Source organism: Talaromyces proteolyticus (assembly GCF_021365285.1).
Source record: "Talaromyces proteolyticus strain PMI_201 chromosome Unknown BGW36scaffold_1, whole genome shotgun sequence".
NCBI classification, from domain to species: domain Eukaryota; kingdom Fungi; phylum Ascomycota; class Eurotiomycetes; order Eurotiales; family Trichocomaceae; genus Talaromyces; species Talaromyces proteolyticus.
The window spans coordinates 2,233,725-2,253,141 of record NW_025764277.1 but is presented as its reverse complement, the minus strand read 5'-3'; the positions used below and the strand labels follow the sequence as shown (position 1 = coordinate 2,253,141).

The 19,417-nt window shown below is 46.2% G+C and overlaps 12 protein-coding genes across 12 annotated transcripts; 5 read left to right on the top strand and 7 right to left on the bottom strand.

Moving 5' to 3' along the window:
• Nucleotides 1-910: 910 nt before the first annotated feature.
• Nucleotides 911-2,048, bottom strand: BGW36DRAFT_422029 (putative 1-aminocyclopropane-1-carboxylate oxidase; the record flags this gene model as incomplete). The annotated part of the gene is made up of 2 exons (XM_046219647.1): nucleotides 911-1,633; nucleotides 1,689-2,048. The coding sequence occupies 2 exons, from the start codon at nucleotides 2,046-2,048 to the stop codon at nucleotides 911-913; spliced, it is 1,083 nt and encodes a 360-aa protein (XP_046078094.1).
• A 344-nt stretch (nucleotides 2,049-2,392) lies between these two features.
• Nucleotides 2,393-3,716, top strand: BGW36DRAFT_332688 (putative ribonuclease P complex subunit Pop4). Its single transcript, XM_046212858.1, has 2 exons — nucleotides 2,393-2,988; nucleotides 3,046-3,716. The coding sequence occupies exons 1-2, from the start codon at nucleotides 2,460-2,462 to the stop codon at nucleotides 3,243-3,245; spliced, it is 729 nt and encodes a 242-aa protein (XP_046078093.1). The 5' UTR covers nucleotides 2,393-2,459; the 3' UTR covers nucleotides 3,246-3,716.
• On the bottom strand, nucleotides 3,717-5,350 carry BGW36DRAFT_367635 (tRNA-splicing endonuclease subunit sen34). Its single transcript, XM_046214893.1, has 2 exons — nucleotides 5,299-5,350; nucleotides 3,717-5,092 (listed from the first exon to the last, which is right to left on the bottom strand). Exon 2 carries the CDS (start codon nucleotides 5,059-5,061, stop codon nucleotides 4,144-4,146), a length of 918 nt encoding a protein of 305 aa, XP_046078092.1. The 5' UTR covers nucleotides 5,062-5,092; nucleotides 5,299-5,350; the 3' UTR covers nucleotides 3,717-4,143.
• A 10-nt stretch (nucleotides 5,351-5,360) lies between these two features.
• On the bottom strand, nucleotides 5,361-7,096 carry BGW36DRAFT_367633 (PAXNEB protein superfamily). Its single transcript, XM_046214892.1, has 3 exons — nucleotides 6,617-7,096; nucleotides 5,629-6,560; nucleotides 5,361-5,578 (listed from the first exon to the last, which is right to left on the bottom strand). Exons 1-2 carry the CDS (start codon nucleotides 7,069-7,071, stop codon nucleotides 5,855-5,857), a joined length of 1,161 nt encoding a protein of 386 aa, XP_046078090.1. The 5' UTR covers nucleotides 7,072-7,096; the 3' UTR covers nucleotides 5,361-5,578; nucleotides 5,629-5,854.
• On the top strand, nucleotides 5,542-5,828 carry BGW36DRAFT_422026 (uncharacterized protein; the record flags this gene model as incomplete). The annotated part of the gene is made up of 2 exons (XM_046219646.1): nucleotides 5,542-5,578; nucleotides 5,629-5,828. The coding sequence occupies 2 exons, from the start codon at nucleotides 5,542-5,544 to the stop codon at nucleotides 5,826-5,828; spliced, it is 237 nt and encodes a 78-aa protein (XP_046078091.1).
• A 134-nt stretch (nucleotides 7,097-7,230) lies between the features above and the next one.
• Nucleotides 7,231-8,087, top strand: BGW36DRAFT_367629 (DNA-directed RNA polymerases i, ii, and iii 145 kDa polypeptide). The gene is made up of 2 exons (XM_046214891.1): nucleotides 7,231-7,729; nucleotides 7,806-8,087. The coding sequence occupies exons 1-2, from the start codon at nucleotides 7,389-7,391 to the stop codon at nucleotides 7,909-7,911; spliced, it is 447 nt and encodes a 148-aa protein (XP_046078089.1). The 5' UTR covers nucleotides 7,231-7,388; the 3' UTR covers nucleotides 7,912-8,087.
• Nucleotides 8,088-8,166: 79 nt separating this feature from the next.
• BGW36DRAFT_285400 (thiamine pyrophosphokinase-related protein) lies at nucleotides 8,167-9,186 on the bottom strand (the record flags this gene model as incomplete). Its single annotated transcript, XM_046210315.1, has 2 exons — nucleotides 8,167-9,088; nucleotides 9,146-9,186. The coding sequence occupies 2 exons, from the start codon at nucleotides 9,184-9,186 to the stop codon at nucleotides 8,167-8,169; spliced, it is 963 nt and encodes a 320-aa protein (XP_046078088.1).
• Nucleotides 9,187-9,541: 355 nt separating this feature from the next.
• BGW36DRAFT_367627 (DUF775 domain protein) lies at nucleotides 9,542-10,541 on the top strand. The gene has a single exon (XM_046214890.1). The coding sequence runs from the start codon at nucleotides 9,800-9,802 to the stop codon at nucleotides 10,493-10,495; it is 696 nt and encodes a 231-aa protein (XP_046078087.1). The 5' UTR covers nucleotides 9,542-9,799; the 3' UTR covers nucleotides 10,496-10,541.
• On the bottom strand, nucleotides 10,542-11,782 carry BGW36DRAFT_367626 (class I glutamine amidotransferase-like protein). The gene is made up of 3 exons (XM_046214889.1): nucleotides 11,298-11,782; nucleotides 10,983-11,209; nucleotides 10,542-10,912 (listed from the first exon to the last, which is right to left on the bottom strand). Exons 1-3 carry the CDS (start codon nucleotides 11,527-11,529, stop codon nucleotides 10,622-10,624), a joined length of 750 nt encoding a protein of 249 aa, XP_046078086.1. The 5' UTR covers nucleotides 11,530-11,782; the 3' UTR covers nucleotides 10,542-10,621.
• A 2,144-nt stretch (nucleotides 11,783-13,926) lies between these two features.
• On the top strand, nucleotides 13,927-15,443 carry BGW36DRAFT_413396 (glycoside hydrolase superfamily; the record flags this gene model as incomplete). Its single annotated transcript, XM_046219250.1, has 3 exons — nucleotides 13,927-14,508; nucleotides 14,567-15,128; nucleotides 15,181-15,443. The coding sequence occupies 3 exons, from the start codon at nucleotides 13,927-13,929 to the stop codon at nucleotides 15,267-15,269; spliced, it is 1,233 nt and encodes a 410-aa protein (XP_046078085.1). The 3' UTR covers nucleotides 15,270-15,443.
• A 184-nt stretch (nucleotides 15,444-15,627) lies between these two features.
• BGW36DRAFT_367621 (uncharacterized protein) lies at nucleotides 15,628-17,375 on the bottom strand. Its single transcript, XM_046214888.1, has 3 exons — nucleotides 16,713-17,375; nucleotides 16,136-16,644; nucleotides 15,628-16,079 (listed from the first exon to the last, which is right to left on the bottom strand). Exons 1-3 carry the CDS (start codon nucleotides 16,968-16,970, stop codon nucleotides 15,764-15,766), a joined length of 1,083 nt encoding a protein of 360 aa, XP_046078084.1. The 5' UTR covers nucleotides 16,971-17,375; the 3' UTR covers nucleotides 15,628-15,763.
• Nucleotides 17,376-17,763: 388 nt separating this feature from the next.
• On the bottom strand, nucleotides 17,764-19,189 carry BGW36DRAFT_285538 (putative zeaxanthin epoxidase; the record flags this gene model as incomplete). Its single annotated transcript, XM_046210327.1, has 2 exons — nucleotides 17,764-18,596; nucleotides 18,679-19,189. 2 exons carry the CDS (start codon nucleotides 19,187-19,189, stop codon nucleotides 17,764-17,766), a joined length of 1,344 nt encoding a protein of 447 aa, XP_046078083.1.
• Nucleotides 19,190-19,417: the final 228 nt, after the last annotated feature.

The window sequence follows — 19,417 nt, the reverse complement described above, 5'->3', positions numbered from 1 at the left end:
AATTCTTCGATACCTCGAGGGCTCGAGCAAGATTAGATTTGGAAGGAAGTTTGTCCTGTCCTAGCTGGACGATGATGTGTACTTTGTCCATCTGGGCTCTGGGTGCCCAGCAAACCGAGGAACTGAAGCATGGTGCACACCATGTTGACTGATGGGGTGGTCATCAAACGGGGGCTGCGATGTTGAGTGTTTGAAGCACAAAGATCCTTGCCATCACTGCGTTGGGGAAGATATTTTTATTATATATTAATTCCAGAGTATGTTTTCTAATAAAAGTGGGGGAATATTAAGGGCCCAAAAATGTCAGTTCTATATGGGAATTGGGGGTGTGCTGCTCTCTTGTGAAATATCTTACCTATCTCCATTGTATATTCCAAATATATCAATAAATATACCAGACCTGGCTTGAAAGCCCCAACCATCTATCACATAAATTGATCTCTTTGCATATAGAATGTAAACATCAGTCTTCTCTCCCCATACTCATCTACCATAACCCCTTCACAACAGGCTTCACCTTTGACAAAGATACCCATGCAATTCCCCCACTTCAATATTACCTCTCACCAGCCTGATAGAGACATCCATCCCATCTCTTTATCACTTCTCACATGACAATGTTTCTTTCTTTATACGTTGACGAACAGACCCCATGCCAAGATCTTCTATATAAATTTGGGGGTTGATCGTTGCCCTGTGAGGGTTTCACAGAGCCATATGACTACCTACTAGGTAGTAATACACAAAGATTTTTGCTCCACATGTGACCAAGTGCCTTAGGCACATCATATATCCCACCAGATGTCAATACAAGGGCTGTCAATAAAAGAATAATCGTATAAATTATGACAAATTTTTATAAGAGTCAGATACCATGAGTCAGCTAAAGAGGTTAAATAGTAACACTCAATTAAGCTTTGACCCGCCGACTGATTTTCTCTGTTCCTGAGTGCTTAGCATAATCCAGAGCGCTGGAACTCACACCATTTCTCAGGTTAACACGTCTGGAGAGTGCTCTGCGTACAAGCCAGTCCCTAGTAGTGAAATCCTCCTCGACAATGCCTGCTGGCAAGGCTGGGATGGCGGGGCTATCAAGCCTCTTCAGAACAGCATTGTGGTCCGGACGGGAAAAATACCCCAGACTATACCTAATACACTCTGCCTGCTCTCCTGGAGAGGCAACCACGCGATGAATGTTGGATCTTAGAAGCCCATTGGTGAACTTCACCAACGTATCTCCCAAATTGACAATGCAATGTCCAGGAATCGGCTTGATCCATTTCCATTGAGCATCCGTGCCTGGAACGAGAACCTGTAGACCGCCCAGACGGTTGAAGAGGACCGTAATGCTGCCAAAGTCTGTGTGTTCACCAAGACGCGCAGCTTTGTCCTCGACTGGCTGCGGAGGACATCTAGTGAGTCGGACCATGTCGCCACTTGGACGGTCGATGCGGTGCAGATTCGCCAAGGTAGACGGAGGAAGCTGTAAGTGTTCATTCAGAAGATCCAGTAAAGGCGTAACGATGACCGAATGAGTACTCGAAGCGAAGGATTTGAACACTTCAAGCTCCTCATTCACTACCTCTGGCTGAGGTAAGGCGTGTGCATGTCCAAGAAGATCGTCCCTTGAAACCTATGATAACGTTAGCTAGGTCATCTAGACCATCAAAACCAATAGTATCAAGTACATCATAAAATTCTTCCCTGTCAGTATTTCCCCGACTATCAATGACGTACGACCCAAGGGGTTTGTATCCGAAGAACGAATTCTTCTCGCTAAAGTCGTATTTTCCTTTTTCCTCAACCTTGAGAGAGAACAACTGCTCGCTGACTCGGAACAGCTTATCCGCATATGACAAAATGGATTGACCATCCTTTTGAGAGCGCATATCCAAATAGAAGAATCCAATTTTCTCGCACGCGAGATAGAACCTGCGGCATTCCTCGTCATCGTGGTCTAGTAGTTTGGCCAATGAAAGCCGATCAAGATCCATGACTAGCATATTGCCAGGAAATGGCGGCAAGCCGGGGAAGTTTTCCAATTCCATGGTCAGTGTAGGCAGTAAGAAATGATGGAGGTTGGAATATCTTGGATTTCGAAAAACAGCAGTTGTGTCCCTTGCATGGCAAGGGGTTAAATAATAGTACAGGTCCGCTCTTCATCTCTGCTGTCAGACTGTAGTCGCCATATGGGCCAAGGCTAATGAAAGCAACCTTGCCCACGTGATCTCTGGAAGTCATGGTGAAATCGTCATTTTGCGACAGAGTGCTTGTTTACAGAGAGGTGAAATGTATTCCTCGTGCTGATGCCTGATCGTCAAGGCATTAACTGGTGGACAGTGCAAGTGGGTCTTCCCGGAGCCGCAAAAGAACCTGCAGCGATCAAAACGTCAACTTCAGCAGAACTTCTTGATCAGCAACTTGATGTGCCTCTCTCGCCTCGCCGTGAGAAGAGAAGCATGTCTGTATCGCAGAAACACATCGCTCACGAGCTGCTCTCTCGTGCACACTCCCCAGACACGGCAGATCAGCTTTTCACCGAGCGCATCAAACAGAAACCGCTGTACCTCCGACCAACCTCGCCAACACCAGCAGATAATCGCTCTCGCCGCCGATTACAGCGTCTGCGCAAGAAGGAATACTTCTACAAGAAACAGAAACCAAGACCGCTCTCTGCGCGCGAGAAACGTGTCTCTGGGATCCACGACATACCCAAGGAGGAATGCAAATACGACATTTTCAAGGGCTTGCATGAGTTATGGGTGGAATATATGCAGGAGGTGCTGGATATTAAAGACCGGAAAGCATATAACTACACTCCCGTAACTCCCGCAAGCCATGGTAGTAAGCTTGTCAGTGCGGATTATCACGGCGCGAAGATCGAGGTTGTCCGCAGTCGATGTGCGGGCAGGGTAGGCGTGAAAGGTATTGTGGTTAGAGACACCAAATTCACTTTTGTGATAGTCACCGAGAACGACGTTGTCAAGAGTATGATATATTGCTCTCATTGTCGCAAATGATATTGTCTAACATGACTTTCTCTAGCTATTCCCAAAGAGCACACCGTTTTTCGGTTTACGATACCTACTATCCAGCATCAAACAAATAATGGCAACGACACTACTCACGGCTTGGAAGTTGCAAGCAAGGATTTGGTTTTTGAGTTACATGGCAGTCAATTCGAGAACCGGCCCGTTGACCGTGCAAACAAGAAGTTCAAGTGGAAGAATGTCGACTATCTATGATAGATATTGATAAACAGACAACATCAACTTTTCCATCAAATACGCCACTTTACTGCAGTTGTTAAACGACTACATTTACCGGCGAATTTGGACCCCAACCAAGGCATCTAAAGCTGACAGGCCAAGCCGCACTGTAGTCGTGGCAAACGTTGAGGGGAGAACTTTGACCTAAGGTGCAAATTCTGGCACCCTGGGATTGATTCTGCCAGGGAGCGCACAGAAAGGTGGCTCTTCCCAATTTCATACCTACGTGATGGTATATCTCCTCCAGATAAATATCTCCGAGAGCACAGTAGGCACGAGAACACTATTTTATAGGTTTATATGAGGCCAGATGCCGATAGTATCCAGCAGCAAGTCTTGCGGTCTCAATCCATGATCTGCAATAGCTAAGGAACACAATTATGGCTGCACGACAACTATTATTCTACAGTAATAGGCGATGCTAGAGAGAAATATCAAGATATGTTATTCCATATAGATTGCATTAATAAACTAAGCAAATTTGCTTGTATTTCTTCTCTTTCTTCCCTAGGCACCGCGGTGTGTATGGCCATAGTTGACCACGCACTACGCCAGATTGATGTATTCTAGCAATCAATCTGACACTGAATCGGGACTGTGGTTTCCCACGAGGCTGCGATTGAGATTTATCTCTCAATATAAACATTCTTTCGAGAATGGCTGTAGACAGCGAAGACCACTGGTAAGAAGAGCGCGGAATTTGTACTGCATCAAGTACTTTGCACTTCAGTCTTCACCAGGTGGCACTATGAACCCGGCCGAGAATGCTATCCAATAAACCAACTTTGTTGTAACAAGGTAGGTTGAGTCAGGATGACCCCTTCGCGTTCCAGCAAAAGGAATATGAATTGATTATCAGTCGCCACAATATACCTCACATGCCTGCCCATTCAATGCTAAAAGTGCGAACATTAGAGGTAGCATCATCTGCGGGGTCCCCTGGCTCGGCACCGCCAAACAGATATCCCTTTTTAACTCCAGTTCCTAGTCGACCGCCTGAGACGATTTCCATCAAATCGATCTCCTCGTCCCATTCAGCTCCAACTACTAAGAAATGCGAATGAAACCGTAACGGATCGCCGGGGTATGCTGTGTATTGGCATCCAAATCGCAGTCCCGGGGTGAGGAAAAACCCGCGTGAATGCAGATGTGCATAGACAGGGTAAGAAGATGGTACCGTTGGTAGGGGCATAGTGTATTTTTCTGGTGCCTGGTAGGGAATTAGTGGAAAGGTTGTTGCTGGCGTGATAGCCATCGCAAAACCCAGGCTTGATGAAGCTGTAGACGATGAGGATGGACTTTTCGCGCGATGGCCTGGTCCAAAGAGACTGTCATCCTCCGCTTCATGATCAAGAAGAGCGTCATCAGGAATCTCGGCCTTGGCCTTAGTCTTTGCCTTGTTCCGTTGCGCTTGTTTTCTCAATGCGACTTCACGGTGGGCTTCCTTTTTGTCAAGCAAAGCATGTGATAGGTCGAGCCCTTCTTTTTCTAAATTTGCAAAGTATCGGCGCTTGTCTGCTTCAATGAGCGATTGAACGCCATTATTCTGGTTCTTGGCTTCATCAACAATACGGGCTACTCCCTGCTCCACCAAGAGCCGTGCTTCCTCGGGCATAAGTTGCAAGGGAAGACCTAGGAAGACATTTTGTTGAGGGACATGTGGTAGTGTGCCCATGAGAACACCGCAGATATTGTGCTCCCTCCGCAGATACGTGACAGCATCGGCGGAAAATAGGAGGTGGCGGCCAGAAATGAAGGAGATGGGGATAGGGAGATCTGGCACAGTAGCCATTTTGATGGCCAGCAGGCTAGGAAACTACTTTCTTCAGAAGGTTAGCTCATACCAATATCAGATGCTTCGAAGATGACAAAGTAGAGAAAGCCTGCAATATCATTTACAAATACGTTTCTCAATCATGTTGTGCTCTTTTTTTGAGATATTAATGAGCATCAGGGGATTGACAGATTATGTATGGGAATAATCATTTGACAGAAAGGTAGCACGGATAGAACATATGAATAAACTTACTTTATTATCATGAATCTTTGCACGAACAACTAAGGTTGATCGTGAAAAAATATTTGGTGGAGAGAAAATGAAAATTATCAGTCATTATGGTGGATCCGCATTTGACCTAGCTAGGCTAACCCGTTTAGGGGGCTAGCTCGAAGGCTCACTCGATCGTCATTAGCTTCCCTTTTCTCTTTCCAACGCATACGGATATTTGCGTAGAGCGCATACTCTATAATCATGAATTTCATATTACTGATAATGGTGGTCTTCTTTGGCCCGCTAATTCTGCTACTGGGTCAGTCATCTACACCAACTCTGCTTTCTGCAATTTCTCACAGGTCGCAGCGTTCCTGGCGCTCTCCTCTTGCCTAGGAGACAGATTTCGAGCTCGCCTGCGTGGAGTATCAAGCATTGGCGCAGATGCATACGGCCGAGACTACCTGCGGACAATGACTAACACCGGCCCTGCCATGTCAGAACAGATCGAGTTGGATGATATGTACCGGGAAGAACAGTACGATGAGGAGGATGAGCATGAACGTTGACACGTCGGTCAACCCTTGATATTCGGCTAGAACTCAAGATCAGCTTTTTTGGGCATTGCACTATTTCCCACTGCCTGCTGGGCTTCATTGTCTCCTTCTGCTGGAGGCAGACTGAACGGCTTGATCTCAAATTTTCGCCGACTAAGTGTAAACGCCCAGTCTACTCCGATGTTTTGGTCGCTCCCCCCTCCGCGTTCGTGTAATACTGGAAGTCTGTGGGTTTTCAGTGTGCCCTGGGGTGGCTCCTCATTTGCCGTCGCTGCGCCAGACGTGGCAATTGCATCTGATGAGTGTGGGAAGGGACATAGTTCAATCACTCCGTCGCACAGAAGTTCGATCCATCGAACAAGTCCTGAAGATCGAGGATATAACGAAAGGGGAAGTGTGATCACTGCAGTGATGTTATGTGTATTCTGGGAAAGAAGCGCACGGAGAGAGTGGATGAATTGAATCAGATAATCAGGTTGGCTTGCGTCGGGGGGATAGGTACCAGGGTTGAGGAGCGCCGGTATGACAATTCGATGCACTGTATTCGGAGGACTAGCAGAAATAGCGGAACGTATATTTTGCATGACCGGTAGGAAGGGCGATCCTCTGGAAGGCGCAAGAGGGATATAGTTTAATGTAGACAAGGACGGATGGGTGAGACGCTTGGTTAGGTCGAAGGCGTGACAGAATACTTGCTGCTTATCTGCTGGAGCTGCAGACTTATCTGCTGGTTCGGTAGGGACTATGGTAAGATCAGCATCTGCAGATAGCCTAGTTTAAGATCACCACCAAGCTTACCTCTTGAACCCGCCCCGAATTCGCCCAAGCGTTCATACCTCCAAGCAATTTTCATCTTCTCGTCTCTCCTCCTGTCAGTTTTTTCATCTGCTGAATCGGCAGATCCTATAAGTCCCGGTAACGTTCTCCCCCACTGCTCTCCTATACCAACAACATGCACTCGATGCTCCTGAACAACGCCTTCCGCTGCATAATATCGCAGTAATGCGCCTGCAAAATCCGTCGTCCCGTTCTCCCCAATGAGTAGAATCTTCCCAAGTGGCAATCCGCTATGGCCAGCAAGCAAATTATCTAAAGAACGAGACCCAGTCGAGGTTGTCGGGCGTCCATCGTCAGGTGAAGGTCGCACGCCCGGAAGCGCCTCAGCTTGTTGCGCAGTAGACGCCCCAGCAGTGCTCTGATTAATCTCACGGTTATCTCCCGACGAGATCCCTATATTCCGCTTCCGAAACGACATGGCGCCCGTCGTGCTGTAACCAAATATAAAATCATGAACTGGCTAAACTTTTGTTCGGCGTCTTCCGCATCCAGCCAATCGCGGTGCGGGGCAAGCTCTGAAATGGCGCTAAGCGAATCGGTAAAAAAAAGCTTCGCGGAAACCTTTGAGCGGGATATACTCACGCTTTCAAGAGTACAACAGCTCCAACTACGCATTGTTTAGGTTGAACTTTGCGATACATTTCGTGAACTAGTTTTTCTTCACTTTAATACATAAAATACCCTCATCTGTTTAGAACCGATCCTCTCCTCCGTTTCGGAGTTCTTGTCGCAACAATGTCCGACTCTCAATTATTCGAAGACACGTTCACGATTACATCTATCAATTCTCAGAAATATGACCGCGTTTCGCGAATCAGCTGCACGTCGACGGATAACCAGACAACATTTACGCTAGATATCAACACAGAATTGTATCCGTGCGTGGTGGGAGAATCAGTCTCCCTGGCCCTGGCATCCACCCTGTCTCTCGATGGGAAGCAAGAGGATTCATCTGGTGCCGGACGAAGCGGATGGAGAGATGTCGGCGCGGGCGAACAGACACTGGCTGATGAGTATGACTACGTGTGCCATGGAAAGGTTTACAGATTTGAGGAAGGCTCGACTTCTGGTAATATGTATGTTGCGATATTTCTATTGTTCAATTTACTCTTTTCGCTGGGTTATTAGCTGATTGGTTGCTGCTCATGATAGGTCGGTCTTTGTGTCGTTCGGTGGTCTCTTGCTTTACATGGATGGACCATATAGCAAGCTCGTGCCGCTTCGAATCGACCATGTCTACCTTTTGCTGAAGAAATGAGCATGAGTAGTAGGTGGTGGCTTTCTTGTTTTGAGGAACCGAGCGGGGAAAGTGAGAGTGGAAGAGTACAGCAATTTGCATTAGCGCTGGCGTCAAAGGATAACTTAAGAACGATTATGAAAAGGATCTCAAGGAAAACTATCTGCAAAAAAAAGAAAATGAAACACGAAGAAAATTGTCTTGTTTATACAGTGAATAGATTCTCATGAAATATTAAACCAAACCCAATTATCCAAGGTATCTAAGGTATCTACTTCAATTATATGTGGCCGTAGGAAACGGTAGTCGCCGGTGTATTCTCGCCACAATCTCCATATAGTCCTTCTCATTCTCCGCAGTCAATATACCATGTCGAATAAAGAAATCAATCATCACCGTAGCACAATTAGGTTTCCATTCGCCCCTTTTGAGTGATTCTTTCACTTCATCCAGCGTCCAGAGCCGGAAGTCTTCGACTTCGCTGTCACATGGCTTAATGACATGGCTAGCGTCCAGCTGGACATCGTAAATATACTCTACTTCAGGCTGAAGTAGCCCAGTCTCGCCGCCAGCGCGAGCGTCTCGGATATAGAAATATGTGACGACCCCAGTCGACTTTGCGCGTTCGGCAAACACTGATTCTGGGATGGACGCTTCCTCTGCAGCTTCACGAATGGCACAGGCATACGGGTGCTCACCCGTGCTCATGCCACCAGCAGCCGTATTGTCTAGCATGTTTGGGAATGTCTGCTTCGTTTTCGACCGGCGGGCTACCCAGAATTTAATCCCCTGTTCATCCTCCACGTAGCCCGTCATGTGAACGCCATAGGTGGTGATACCAAACAGGGGACTAGCAGATCGCTCCATTTCAAGTAGAAACTCGCCCCCTGGACCATATATAGGGTACATTTCATGGCGCCATCCGTTCAGCACCTCAAAAGTCTGTCGACGGACAGCCTCTGCTAGCAAGCGGGACATGATTTCCGTGCGGGCTTTGGGGGTTGCGCCAGGGGCAGCCATCAGCGTCACGGTGCGAGAAGTAGCATCGACTTGCCAGTCATTCTCTATCCAATGGAATTTCTCTACAATAGTGTTTGGGAGATACCCTAGCACGGCATCGCAGCCATTGACTTTAAAAGCATGATAGTTTTTGAGATGACTGAGATAGTATTCTGCGTTGTCTTCAAAGTAAGGGAAGCTTTCCATTGTTAGTGGATGAGTAGGGTATAAAACATGGAACTGTTAAGCAATCTACCTATCGCATTCCTTGACTAGATCTAGGAGGGTCTTGGCCATGATGGATGGTGGAGGTGCTAGTACTTTGAGCGTAAGAAACTTGAGTTGAAATATCTAAGCGTAATTGCGTGTGGCGGTAGTAGTGTTCTAGACAGATGGAGGCATAACTTAATATTTATGATGAGGGTTGAAACTGCACCTCGAGGTCACCAATCCCAGACGGTGAGCTGTCAGGCACATTAAAATGTATGCCTTGGCTGCGCAGCCACGGCCAGGGGCAGGGCAAGTCAGCCTAGACCATGGCCCTAACCCCGAACAGGTGACTGCAAACGTGACGGGGCGCAGCCCTTATCGTGAGGTTATCTCTTATCGATAATTCCGCCTGTCGGAATGTTCCATTACGTTCTCGGCGTGCCCTGTCGTCACTGACTGCACATGTGCACTTTAAAAGCCCAGTTTATCACGCCGTCGACATGGCATGGCCAGGTGCCTGATAATTGACAGCTTGAAAGGTGCACTTTGAAAGCAGCCTGAGCGTACGCCTCTGGATTTGCCCGTGCCTCTCTTCTGCTATGTAACAAGGACTGTCAGCCCCGCCTGTCAACCCACTACGGATCACTTGCTGCCACGATCAAGCGCAATATTCACAGTTTCCACAGACAAGATCGAGGAAATGTTCTCAGTGGTCATCCCAGGCAGGCCATGTGTCACTGACATTAACGCCGTGGATGTTCAGCCCGGCGTTCAACCGACTAAGTTCGCCTTCACGGTCCCCGCTCTCCCCCGATTCAACCATATTGTCGTCTTCTTCCTGCCCGGCACGGTGCTGCCTCCAGATACAGCCGCCGCAATCTATCTCCAGACCCCGAACTCCAAGCAAGGTCCCAATGGACCGGAGTTCCAGTTTCTAGGCGCCATTGCCAATGAGAAGCCTTCCGCCATCTTCAAGGTTCGATCCGGCGGTGGCCAGGCGCAACTGACAGAGGCTCAGCAGGAGGATGATATGCTCGATGAAGACGCCAACGCATCAAGGGATGCTACCAATGGGCAGATTGTGATAGGCATATCAATCGAGCCAACTCAAAGCGTGGCAGCGCAGATGGCAGCATTGGATGCCGCGAGGGAGGCGACCTCGACAGATCTGGTCCGCCTCCCGCCACAGCAAAAGCAGATTACAACAAAAGTTCTTGCGCAAAGAGTAATTGGAAATGCATTCAATTTTCTGGCTAGCTTTGCCGAGTCAGACCCAAATAGGAGAGGCGAAGATGTTGTGCCCCTCAAAAGCTTTAGGGATTGGTGGACGAAATTTGAAAGACGTATTGACATGGACCCAACATTTCTGGAACGTGAGGATCCAAATCAACCATGACAAGAATTATTAATAGCACGGCAGCGCCTAAAATATGTTCATGCAATGTTGTATATTACTCTATCTATTGATATCCAATGTGAATTGCCAAATTTCAAGACTAGCTATGTGTAACAAATAATTGATTCAATCGTCCAGCAAGAATTTCAAAAATGCAGCTCCAACCGCCAGACCATCGTGCACATTTGCTGCTCTTGACGAAGCCTCGTTGTACACCTCCGCAGAGAAGATCCCTAGCTTATGACGCCCATCCAAAATTTCCAGCATGATTTCACTATTGAATTCGGGATGACCCTGGACTGTAATCAGCTTTTGCGCTGCATACATTCCTTGTACCGTGCAGCGAGGTGAGGTTCCGAGTGGCTCAACGCCTTTGGGCCACGCTCCCACTATATCCCTGTGCATTTGGTGTATGTACTTCAGCGTGAACACGAGAAGAATTAGCATATTCATCGGTCATTAGGAATCTAAGCACTACTCTACTCACAAGCTTTTCTTTCCCAAACAATTCCTTGCCCTTTTCTGTCAGATCTACCTCGCATACTGCCACCTCCCATCCGATGTCACTTCGACCGACTGGAACGCCAAGCGCTCTGCCAATAATTTGATGCCCAAAACATACCCCTATTAACCTCACGCGCTCATCGGAGTACACCTTCTTTGTAAATTCAACAAGTGTATTAATCCAAGGTACATCGGCGAACGAATCGTGCTCTATGAACGCCAATTGGGTTAGCATTGGTCGCACAAGAAATTGCAAGGCGCAGATCCAACAAGCACAATGCAGCGCAAGGAAACATACTTGAGCCTGTCAAAAGCACAGCATCGATATCGTCGATGTTGGGATACTTCGTGTCATTGACAATATCGAATTTCGATATCGCGAGATCCGTGTCTGGATTGATTTCTCCTAGAGATAGCGCGCTGGATTTCAGGAGCCTTTCGAATATGTCGCCGTAGGTTCCGTATTTTGCCTTGACTTTGTCCGCCGGCGTGTCGCATTCGAGGATGGCGATGCGGAGTGGAGGACGCATTGTCACTTTGTTCTTCTGCTAATTCACTGATAAGGATGATGGCGGGGTTCCTCTGGTTTCTGTCTAGACGCAGATCTTGGGCGGGAAACAAAAGAAAGAGCTATGCATAGACTTCCGCCAAGAGAGGGAAATGAAAAGAAGCAAAAGACAGAGAGAGAACTGGTAAGAAAAAGCGTAATGGTGCGGATATTTTGGCGATGGTCTTGGTCTTTTGACTCATCGTTATCGGTTCTGGGAGTGGCGCAATCCCCACTTACGCCCACTCGGCATCGGCATCATCCCGATCACAATTATACTACCCAATTCGGTCAGGACTATGAGCAATTAACACAACTTCAGAGATTATACAGATCTTGATATACTTTAGTGAGAGATCATGCTTATTTTCAACTTGGGTGGAGCTCGTGGTATCCTGCTCCAATAACTCTTGACCATTAGCAACGAAGAACTCTGATCAATTCCACATTGGTATTTACATACAAACATGTGAGTTCAAGCAGAAAATTGATTATAATAAAAAGGTATACGGGAAAAGGGGATCTCAAGGCTTTCACCTGACTGAATACCTCGCAAATACTGGGGTTTCTAGCCCATAGCGTACATTATCTTCAAGGTTGGAACAATAACACACTTTAGCCCTAGTGTTGTGGTTTACAGTCCTCATAATATCGCTGTCCCTTATATCAATTTATACATGTAGGTTCGTACATTCCTCATACCATCCTCTACTGTCAACTGGACTATATCAAGGTCATATGGAAGGCAAGATGTGCGTTTTTGGCCTTATCGTCTCCCAATCCAGGCTAGATGTAAAGATGTACTTAATTAGAATAAGCCACAGAGATGACAATAATGACATCTCAAAATTACGTGTCAACAACAACTCAGAACAAATGTAAATAAATAGAAAAAAAAAGAATCTCACCGGGAGCTACATACAATGAGATACATATTAACCCTGTGAGATAGTGTATGATATCCCTCAAGATTATCGAAACCCCCGCCACAAACGTAGTAGCCTTGAAATTGCTAAAATTCAACAGAAACTAACGGTTGTTAGCCCATCTAAAGATATAAAGGATCCGTGCTCGTAGAACCAGTGCACTAAAACCGTATTCTACAGCTATGCAGCTCTTTGATGAGCTTTTCGGTTCGGCCAGAAGCATTGAGTTAAGAAGGATCGCCTCGGAGATTATGGAATCAAGAAAAAACAGGAACAGAATTTCTCAACTCCTCAGCTCGACCCCGAGTGTAGGTAATCATTTAGGTTCGATGTACATATATTGCAGAGGGAGACACAAGGGTCTTAGCTGGGATGGGGTTGGAAATAGTTGTTCGTATCACAGTTGGGAATTGACGCTAATAATGAATTAGTATCGGAATATACAAGACTTACCTTACTCAACTTTGCGCAAGGATAATTGCTGGCTTCTGTATTGGTCCAATACAGATATCGAATGTATCATGATTCATGGGTCTATTCTAGCGACTAACTAATTGATGTATATCGAAGTTCTAAATGACTTGTATACTATTGGCTATATGTATAGGTGGCCCTCATGCCCTCTTCAGATGTTATCAATCTACATATGTAGCTGATCAACTCCCCTTCATGTCATGTATTCAGAATATTTCGGATTCTTATGCCAGTACAAGACATAAATTTGAATATTGAAATGTATTAACCCATCAATTGATCTCAAGATGTCATGCTCAATAACAAGAGGGCTTTTAAATATCAATAAATTTGTTATAGGTAAAAAATTTACCTAATATAGTAATTATATCTCTAAATAATATAAATAATGATTCATATTTAAATGTACCGGTTTCGCATCTTACCTAATGGGCAAAGTTATTAAAAAGGTTATGTCATTGATGTAGGTCATGTTCCCAAGCAGGAAATTTCCCGAGACAATGCTACCAACCCCTCAACGCGGGGAAAACTACTACAGCCCAGTTAATACTAGGTAGAGCACAACCAATAATCTTTTATGTATTTCTTCCTTTAGATTGTTCATCTGACATCAATGGACATCGACGAATGTGCCATCATTTGTGATCGGTTAAATACATCCTAGATGGCGCACGAATTAGCCGACACTGTTTAGATGACTACTGAAACTAACGAATTAATGCCTGACATGTTGTACTATGCTAATTATTCGCGGAGACCCCGCATTCTGGGAAGTCTGATCGGCATGATTGATAAGTTAAAACATAGACCTTATCTAAATAATGCGCGTATCACCTTCCTTATTCATAACAGTCATAATCCATCCTAGAAGATGCTTATGACATATGCTAAGTTAATACATATAAAGCAAGTATATGTCCTTGTGGGATGTCGGCCATATCAGAAATCTTTAAGAAGTAACGGGGTTTGAAATCACCAACATGCGTGGCATTAAAGGTGTTTTCTGTGTCCTTCTCTCCTCCACTACCCTCGCTTCTGGAGCCTGGAAACCCCCATTTAGCACTTTGAGTCGTTGGATTGTCGACTCTAATGGGAACAATGTCACTTACGCAGGAGCAAACTGGCCTGGGGCCGCCGAAGTGATGATTCCTGAGGGCATGCAGTATGCATCTATTGAATCGACCGTGTCCAAGCTGAAAAGCTTGGGTATGAACGTGGTTCGCTTGACCTTTGCGATCGAGTTGGTCGACGATATTCTGGACAACGGTGGCGATGTGACAGTGAGCAAATCATTGATTAACGCCTTAGGGAGTGCAAATGGAACAACGATATTCCAAGGAATCCAAAAGGCAAACCCACAAATCAATGAGAATACTACCAGACTTGAGGTCTATGACATGGTTGCTGAGGAATGTGCCAAACAAGGCATATTCGTCCATTTAGATAACCACATTTCTAAGGCCATGTGGTGTTGCTCGACGGATGATGGCAATGGCTGGTTTGGCGACACCTATTTCGATGTTGACAAGTGGAAGAGAGGACTATCGTATATGGTGTCTCACGTAGGTTGATGAACACGTATGGATTAGAATAAGAATGATATGTTCTAACAGAAACAAGGCCGCCTCCTGGAGCTCATTTGTGAGCATCGGTCTACGCAATGAGCTGCGTCAGCCTACTACAGTAAATGCCAGCTATCCATACAACTGGGAGACATGGTACGCACAGATGATCGGCGCAGCCTCTGTTGTTAATTCAGCTAATTCCGATGCCCTCATCTTCCTCGGTGGGATAGACTATGACACAACACTCAGCCCAATTCCAACGGGTAATGACCTTGGTGATGGAAGAGAATTTCATCTGTCAGATTTTAATTTCTCGAACAAACTCGTTCTAGAAATTCACAACTACGATTCATCCACAACAAGCTGTGATTCTCTGTCTGAAAGTCTGCTTACCGATGGGTTCGACGCGCTGGAAACTTCAAACTCATCGATTGTCAATGTTATGCCTGTCGTAATGACAGAATTCGGTTTTCTGCAGGACGATACGACTTGGCAGGGTGTGTATGCCTCGTGTTTGAGAACGTGGCTTCCGTTGGTGAAAGCTGGATGGATTACATGGGTTCTAGCTGGCAGTTATTACATTAGGGAGGGCATCCAGGATGCCGATGAGACATGGGGTATGTACTAACTCTCTGTCCGTTCCGAAAAACTTTAACTAACTTTTTGCAGGCCTTTTGAATCATGCCTGGACTGACTGGAGGTCCCAAGACGCAGTGGAGAATGGCATGGCAGTAATGGTGAACAGTTCACTTGCTTGACTCTCGTCTCTTCTACCAGAAGAGCAGTATTTCTAACCTCCAGATTCTATTCATGGAAGGCAGCCATTTCTTGTAGCTCGGATGTGTAACATGATAGATAATGTTGCAAAGGATATTTAATCAACTGAATAAAAAACTTGTACGTTTTCGCTTCGTATGTGCATACCTTTGGTTGGTGCGTTCGACAAATATTTTACTACCTGAAATACGTTTGAAACCCGCTTACGACATTTGATTTAAGCACGACAGTTACCCAGATGATTATGATTGGCTGTATTATACCTCGGAGTCAACGATTATGATAGTTTCCCCAATCTCAATTTTCTATTCCAGATTTATGATGATAATCAATTGATGCATTTGATCTATTCACGCAATATAAGAGCGACAACACCGAAATATAATATTAATTCACCTCGCTTTTAATGATTTAATGGAATATGGCACACTTTTAGTAACTTACATAATCTTTAGACATATCATTCAGTCATTAATTAGTAAGTTAGTTGTTTTGATCTGCTCGGCCATTCGTCATGGTGGCTTTTGCCAAATGACGTTGAATCACTCTGTTTTAGTGGAGGCGTGGGAAACCAGCTGCTATCGAATCCATGGATGCTATCCTCAACATCTATGTTTTGGGAGAGTGGTCTCCGAGCAACTTCGGGCATTTCCTGACATCGACATGTGCTATCAAGTCTTCTATACGAGCATCGACACCGGCGGGAGTGGAAGGAGGGGTTGCGCGAACGCAAATGACTTCTTGCCGAGCTTCCTCTCTGGTGATATGCCTTGGATGCGAGAATGTCAACCCTGTATTAATGATTAGCAATGTAACTCCTTCTTGTAATAGAACGAGCAAAACTCACAGCATGACAAAAGGAAACAAGCATTCAAGACTATAAACGAAGCGGTCTAACTGACTCACAACTGTTGTAGCACTCTGCGACGTAGTCTGGAACGAATATGTGACCGCGCGCGTGATGCCGACTATTGCAAGGGTTGCCATGCGCATCTCCGTCGTCTTAAGTAAATGCCTAAATATCCCCCTTCTTGCTCCTCCCTCATGCATTGGTTGATCCACAGATGAAGCGAGTGTGTACGCCCTTAGAAGAAGCTGAATGAGGAATGCGGAGCTACAGGACTCGACAACGGCAATACAGATGAAGTAGCCCATGTGTAGATAGTCAATCCGATACTGCAACGAGTTGGACCCGTGCAGTACGACGTGCACGCGACTGACTATGATCGCTACGCGGATGCAGGTGATAACTGCTATCATGGTCCAGAATATGGCTTGGAAAACGACCAGTCGGCGTCCTTGTAGTGTACGGAGAAGGATCTGGTAGCTGTAAAAGGACAGACCGGCTTCCTGGATCTGTAAATGACAAAGGCATAGCTTAGCAGAAGTTGCTAAAAGTTGGTTGTATATTATGTGCGACTGACTAGCCAGAAAAAATCAGCAAAAGCCGCAGCTACAGCCCTGCCGTCCGGATTGTAATTTGTATAAAAGGCATAATAACAAAGACCATTGGCGACAGCACAAGCAGCCGAGAGGATTGGAGGCACTATCGAGAGCGGCGTAAGACTTGTGGCAGCAATGACAAGCGCACTCAATGCCACTGAGAATAATCCAATGCTACTCAAAATCGACCAGCTGAGCTCGAAATATGCGGGCATAGTCGAGATGGAGGCGCTCTCCATTATGATAGCAAGACATAAGTAGAACAATGCTCTTTCAACGCATTGAGCCAGCAAGCAGAGAGAGGATAAAGAGGGCACGCGTCTGCCTATGGAGAATCCAATTCAAATAAGATTTGAAGCGCGAAAAGTAAGCCATGGAAGAGGAATAACAGTCGCCCAAGGAAATATCCGGCGTAGGGCAGCGACGTACTCTACTCGCTGGGTACCTGCGCCGAGCCTACTTCACGGCTGAAATCCCGTTAATTAGTCTAGCCTTCCGCTCCAGAAAGGGAACGGAGCAGTTAATTTACGAGCCCAGGCAAGAAAATGGCGCAGTTCGGAAAGTGGAGAGTCGCCTGGAATTACACCGAGAGGCCTACCGGACTCAAGGAAACGAATAGGCTGAGATCTTCGCGGGGCCCCCCGAGTGCTCTCTAGAGACACCCTTCAGCCTTCTCGTGGTCGCCTCACAACTTTCTCAATTAGTCGACTCCGTGTGAGGGCGCTCTGTTCCCCGTGGGGTTCCGCATATTAGCTCTGACTGGGCCGTGGTCGACCGGATAATTGGCTGGAGATAATATAAATAGCAAAAAAGGTACGTGGAAGTTGGGCATTTAGCTTCTCGAATTGGTTTATAACTGATGAACCTTCAAATAGCCGACAAAATAGATTTCAATCTGCTAAGCGATGCAAACAGCTGGCAACAAGTCGTTTCTTGGCAAGTAATAAGCGAGAGAAAAGAAGCAGCTTGGGAATCATAATTCACATTCACCTAATGATCGTGTCGTCCGGTTAATCCACATCTCTTCTCTTCTCACACCTTTTCAGATCCCGCCATTCGGCGCTCGAAATCTTCAATACCCTGCACAATCATTGCTTTCCAGTCGAAAAAATAGAGCTTTGTGACTCGCTCACTCGTATCTTTGATAAATTTCTCGTTGGAATCAACCTCTGGGATTTCCAATTTAGACAGTTGACCTTGTCTGCGGCTACTAGAAACAAGCCATTGAGACCTCTCCCTTCGGACAGAGTCATATGCTTGAAATGCATTTGCTAGCACAGTGGCTTTACTAACAGCTCCTGTCTCGACTGTCGACAACACTGTGGCGGCCTTTTCTAGGATAGTGGCTAGAACAATGGCATCTTCGATTCCCATGGCGGCACCGCTGCCATGGTGAGGTGTAGACCCGTGGGCAGCGTCTCCAGCGACTGCGATGGGCCCGAAAGCATAAGTCGGAAGTGGATAGTCTAGGGTGTCAAACAGACCCCATCGACTTTGGTCTTCCGGTAGAGCCTCAATCAGTTTTCGGGCAGTAGGTCCAAATGTGGAGAAAGCTTCAATGATCTCTGCCTTATTTGCTTGAACTGTGTGCTTGTTTTGGTCCGGCCAACTGCCGTGCTCATCTCGGACAAATGCTGCCACATTCAAGTATCGGTTGTTGGCTACTGGGTATGTTATAATACTTGCACCATGTCCTATCCACGCAGTAAACCCTGTTGCAAAGTTTCCAAGCAACGGAGCAACCTTGGCCATATCAGCAAGACAACGGTATGCACTCTCATTAGCGTAGTGGGGTATCGCAGCGGGATTGTTGTCGCCCATGACGAGATATCGGACACGGGATTTGAGGCCATCACAACCGATTACTGCGGAATTGAAAAGTAAGCCGAGAATATCCTGTTTGACAGTATGTCACTGCTTGAATCATAGTGGAATGGTGTAACATACCAGCATCAGTGCGCTCCTTTGTTTTATCAGTAAAAGTCATGACAACCGTGTCTCCATCACGCTCAATAGTATCTAGACGCTTGCCGAGTTTTATACACCCGCTCGGCAGGAGGTTCATTAATTCAGTTATAAATTGGGCTCGATGACAAAAGAAATAAGTTTTGTCTGGGATCTGCATGTCATATACTTTGTCTGCAGGCCGAAGGCTAAGATCTTCTTGAGTGGTGCCGTCAACCCAGCGCAGAGCTTGGTTTGATTCAATCGAAACACTCGATAGAGCTTCTGGAATTCGAGAATCAAGAGCACCCATATTTTCTTTAATTCTTCCTGAAAAGCCCACCCCAGCGCCTATTTCCCTGAACTCTGCGGCTTGTTCATAGATAGTAACGGGAATGTTGCGTTTTATGAGACCTAGTGCAACATGTAAGCCAATTAAGCCACACCCAATGATGGCCACTCCAAACGGGGAAGATGCATCGTTGGTATTGACTGGTTGAGTATCAACTGCCATTCTTCAGGGTTTTGGGCGAACGAAGCGGGGGAGGGAGGTGCTTTCTGTCTGATAGCACTGATAAACACTCACTGGAGTCCACCACAGTGGCGATAGAGCGTTTTATAAATAGGGAGGGAGCCTTATCCCATGCCGATTATGCCAACAACGTGGTGTCTGCATATGCAACATCAGTATTCCTTAAACAGATACCCTTTGTGATATTTGATGCATGTGAACCGGCGTCTT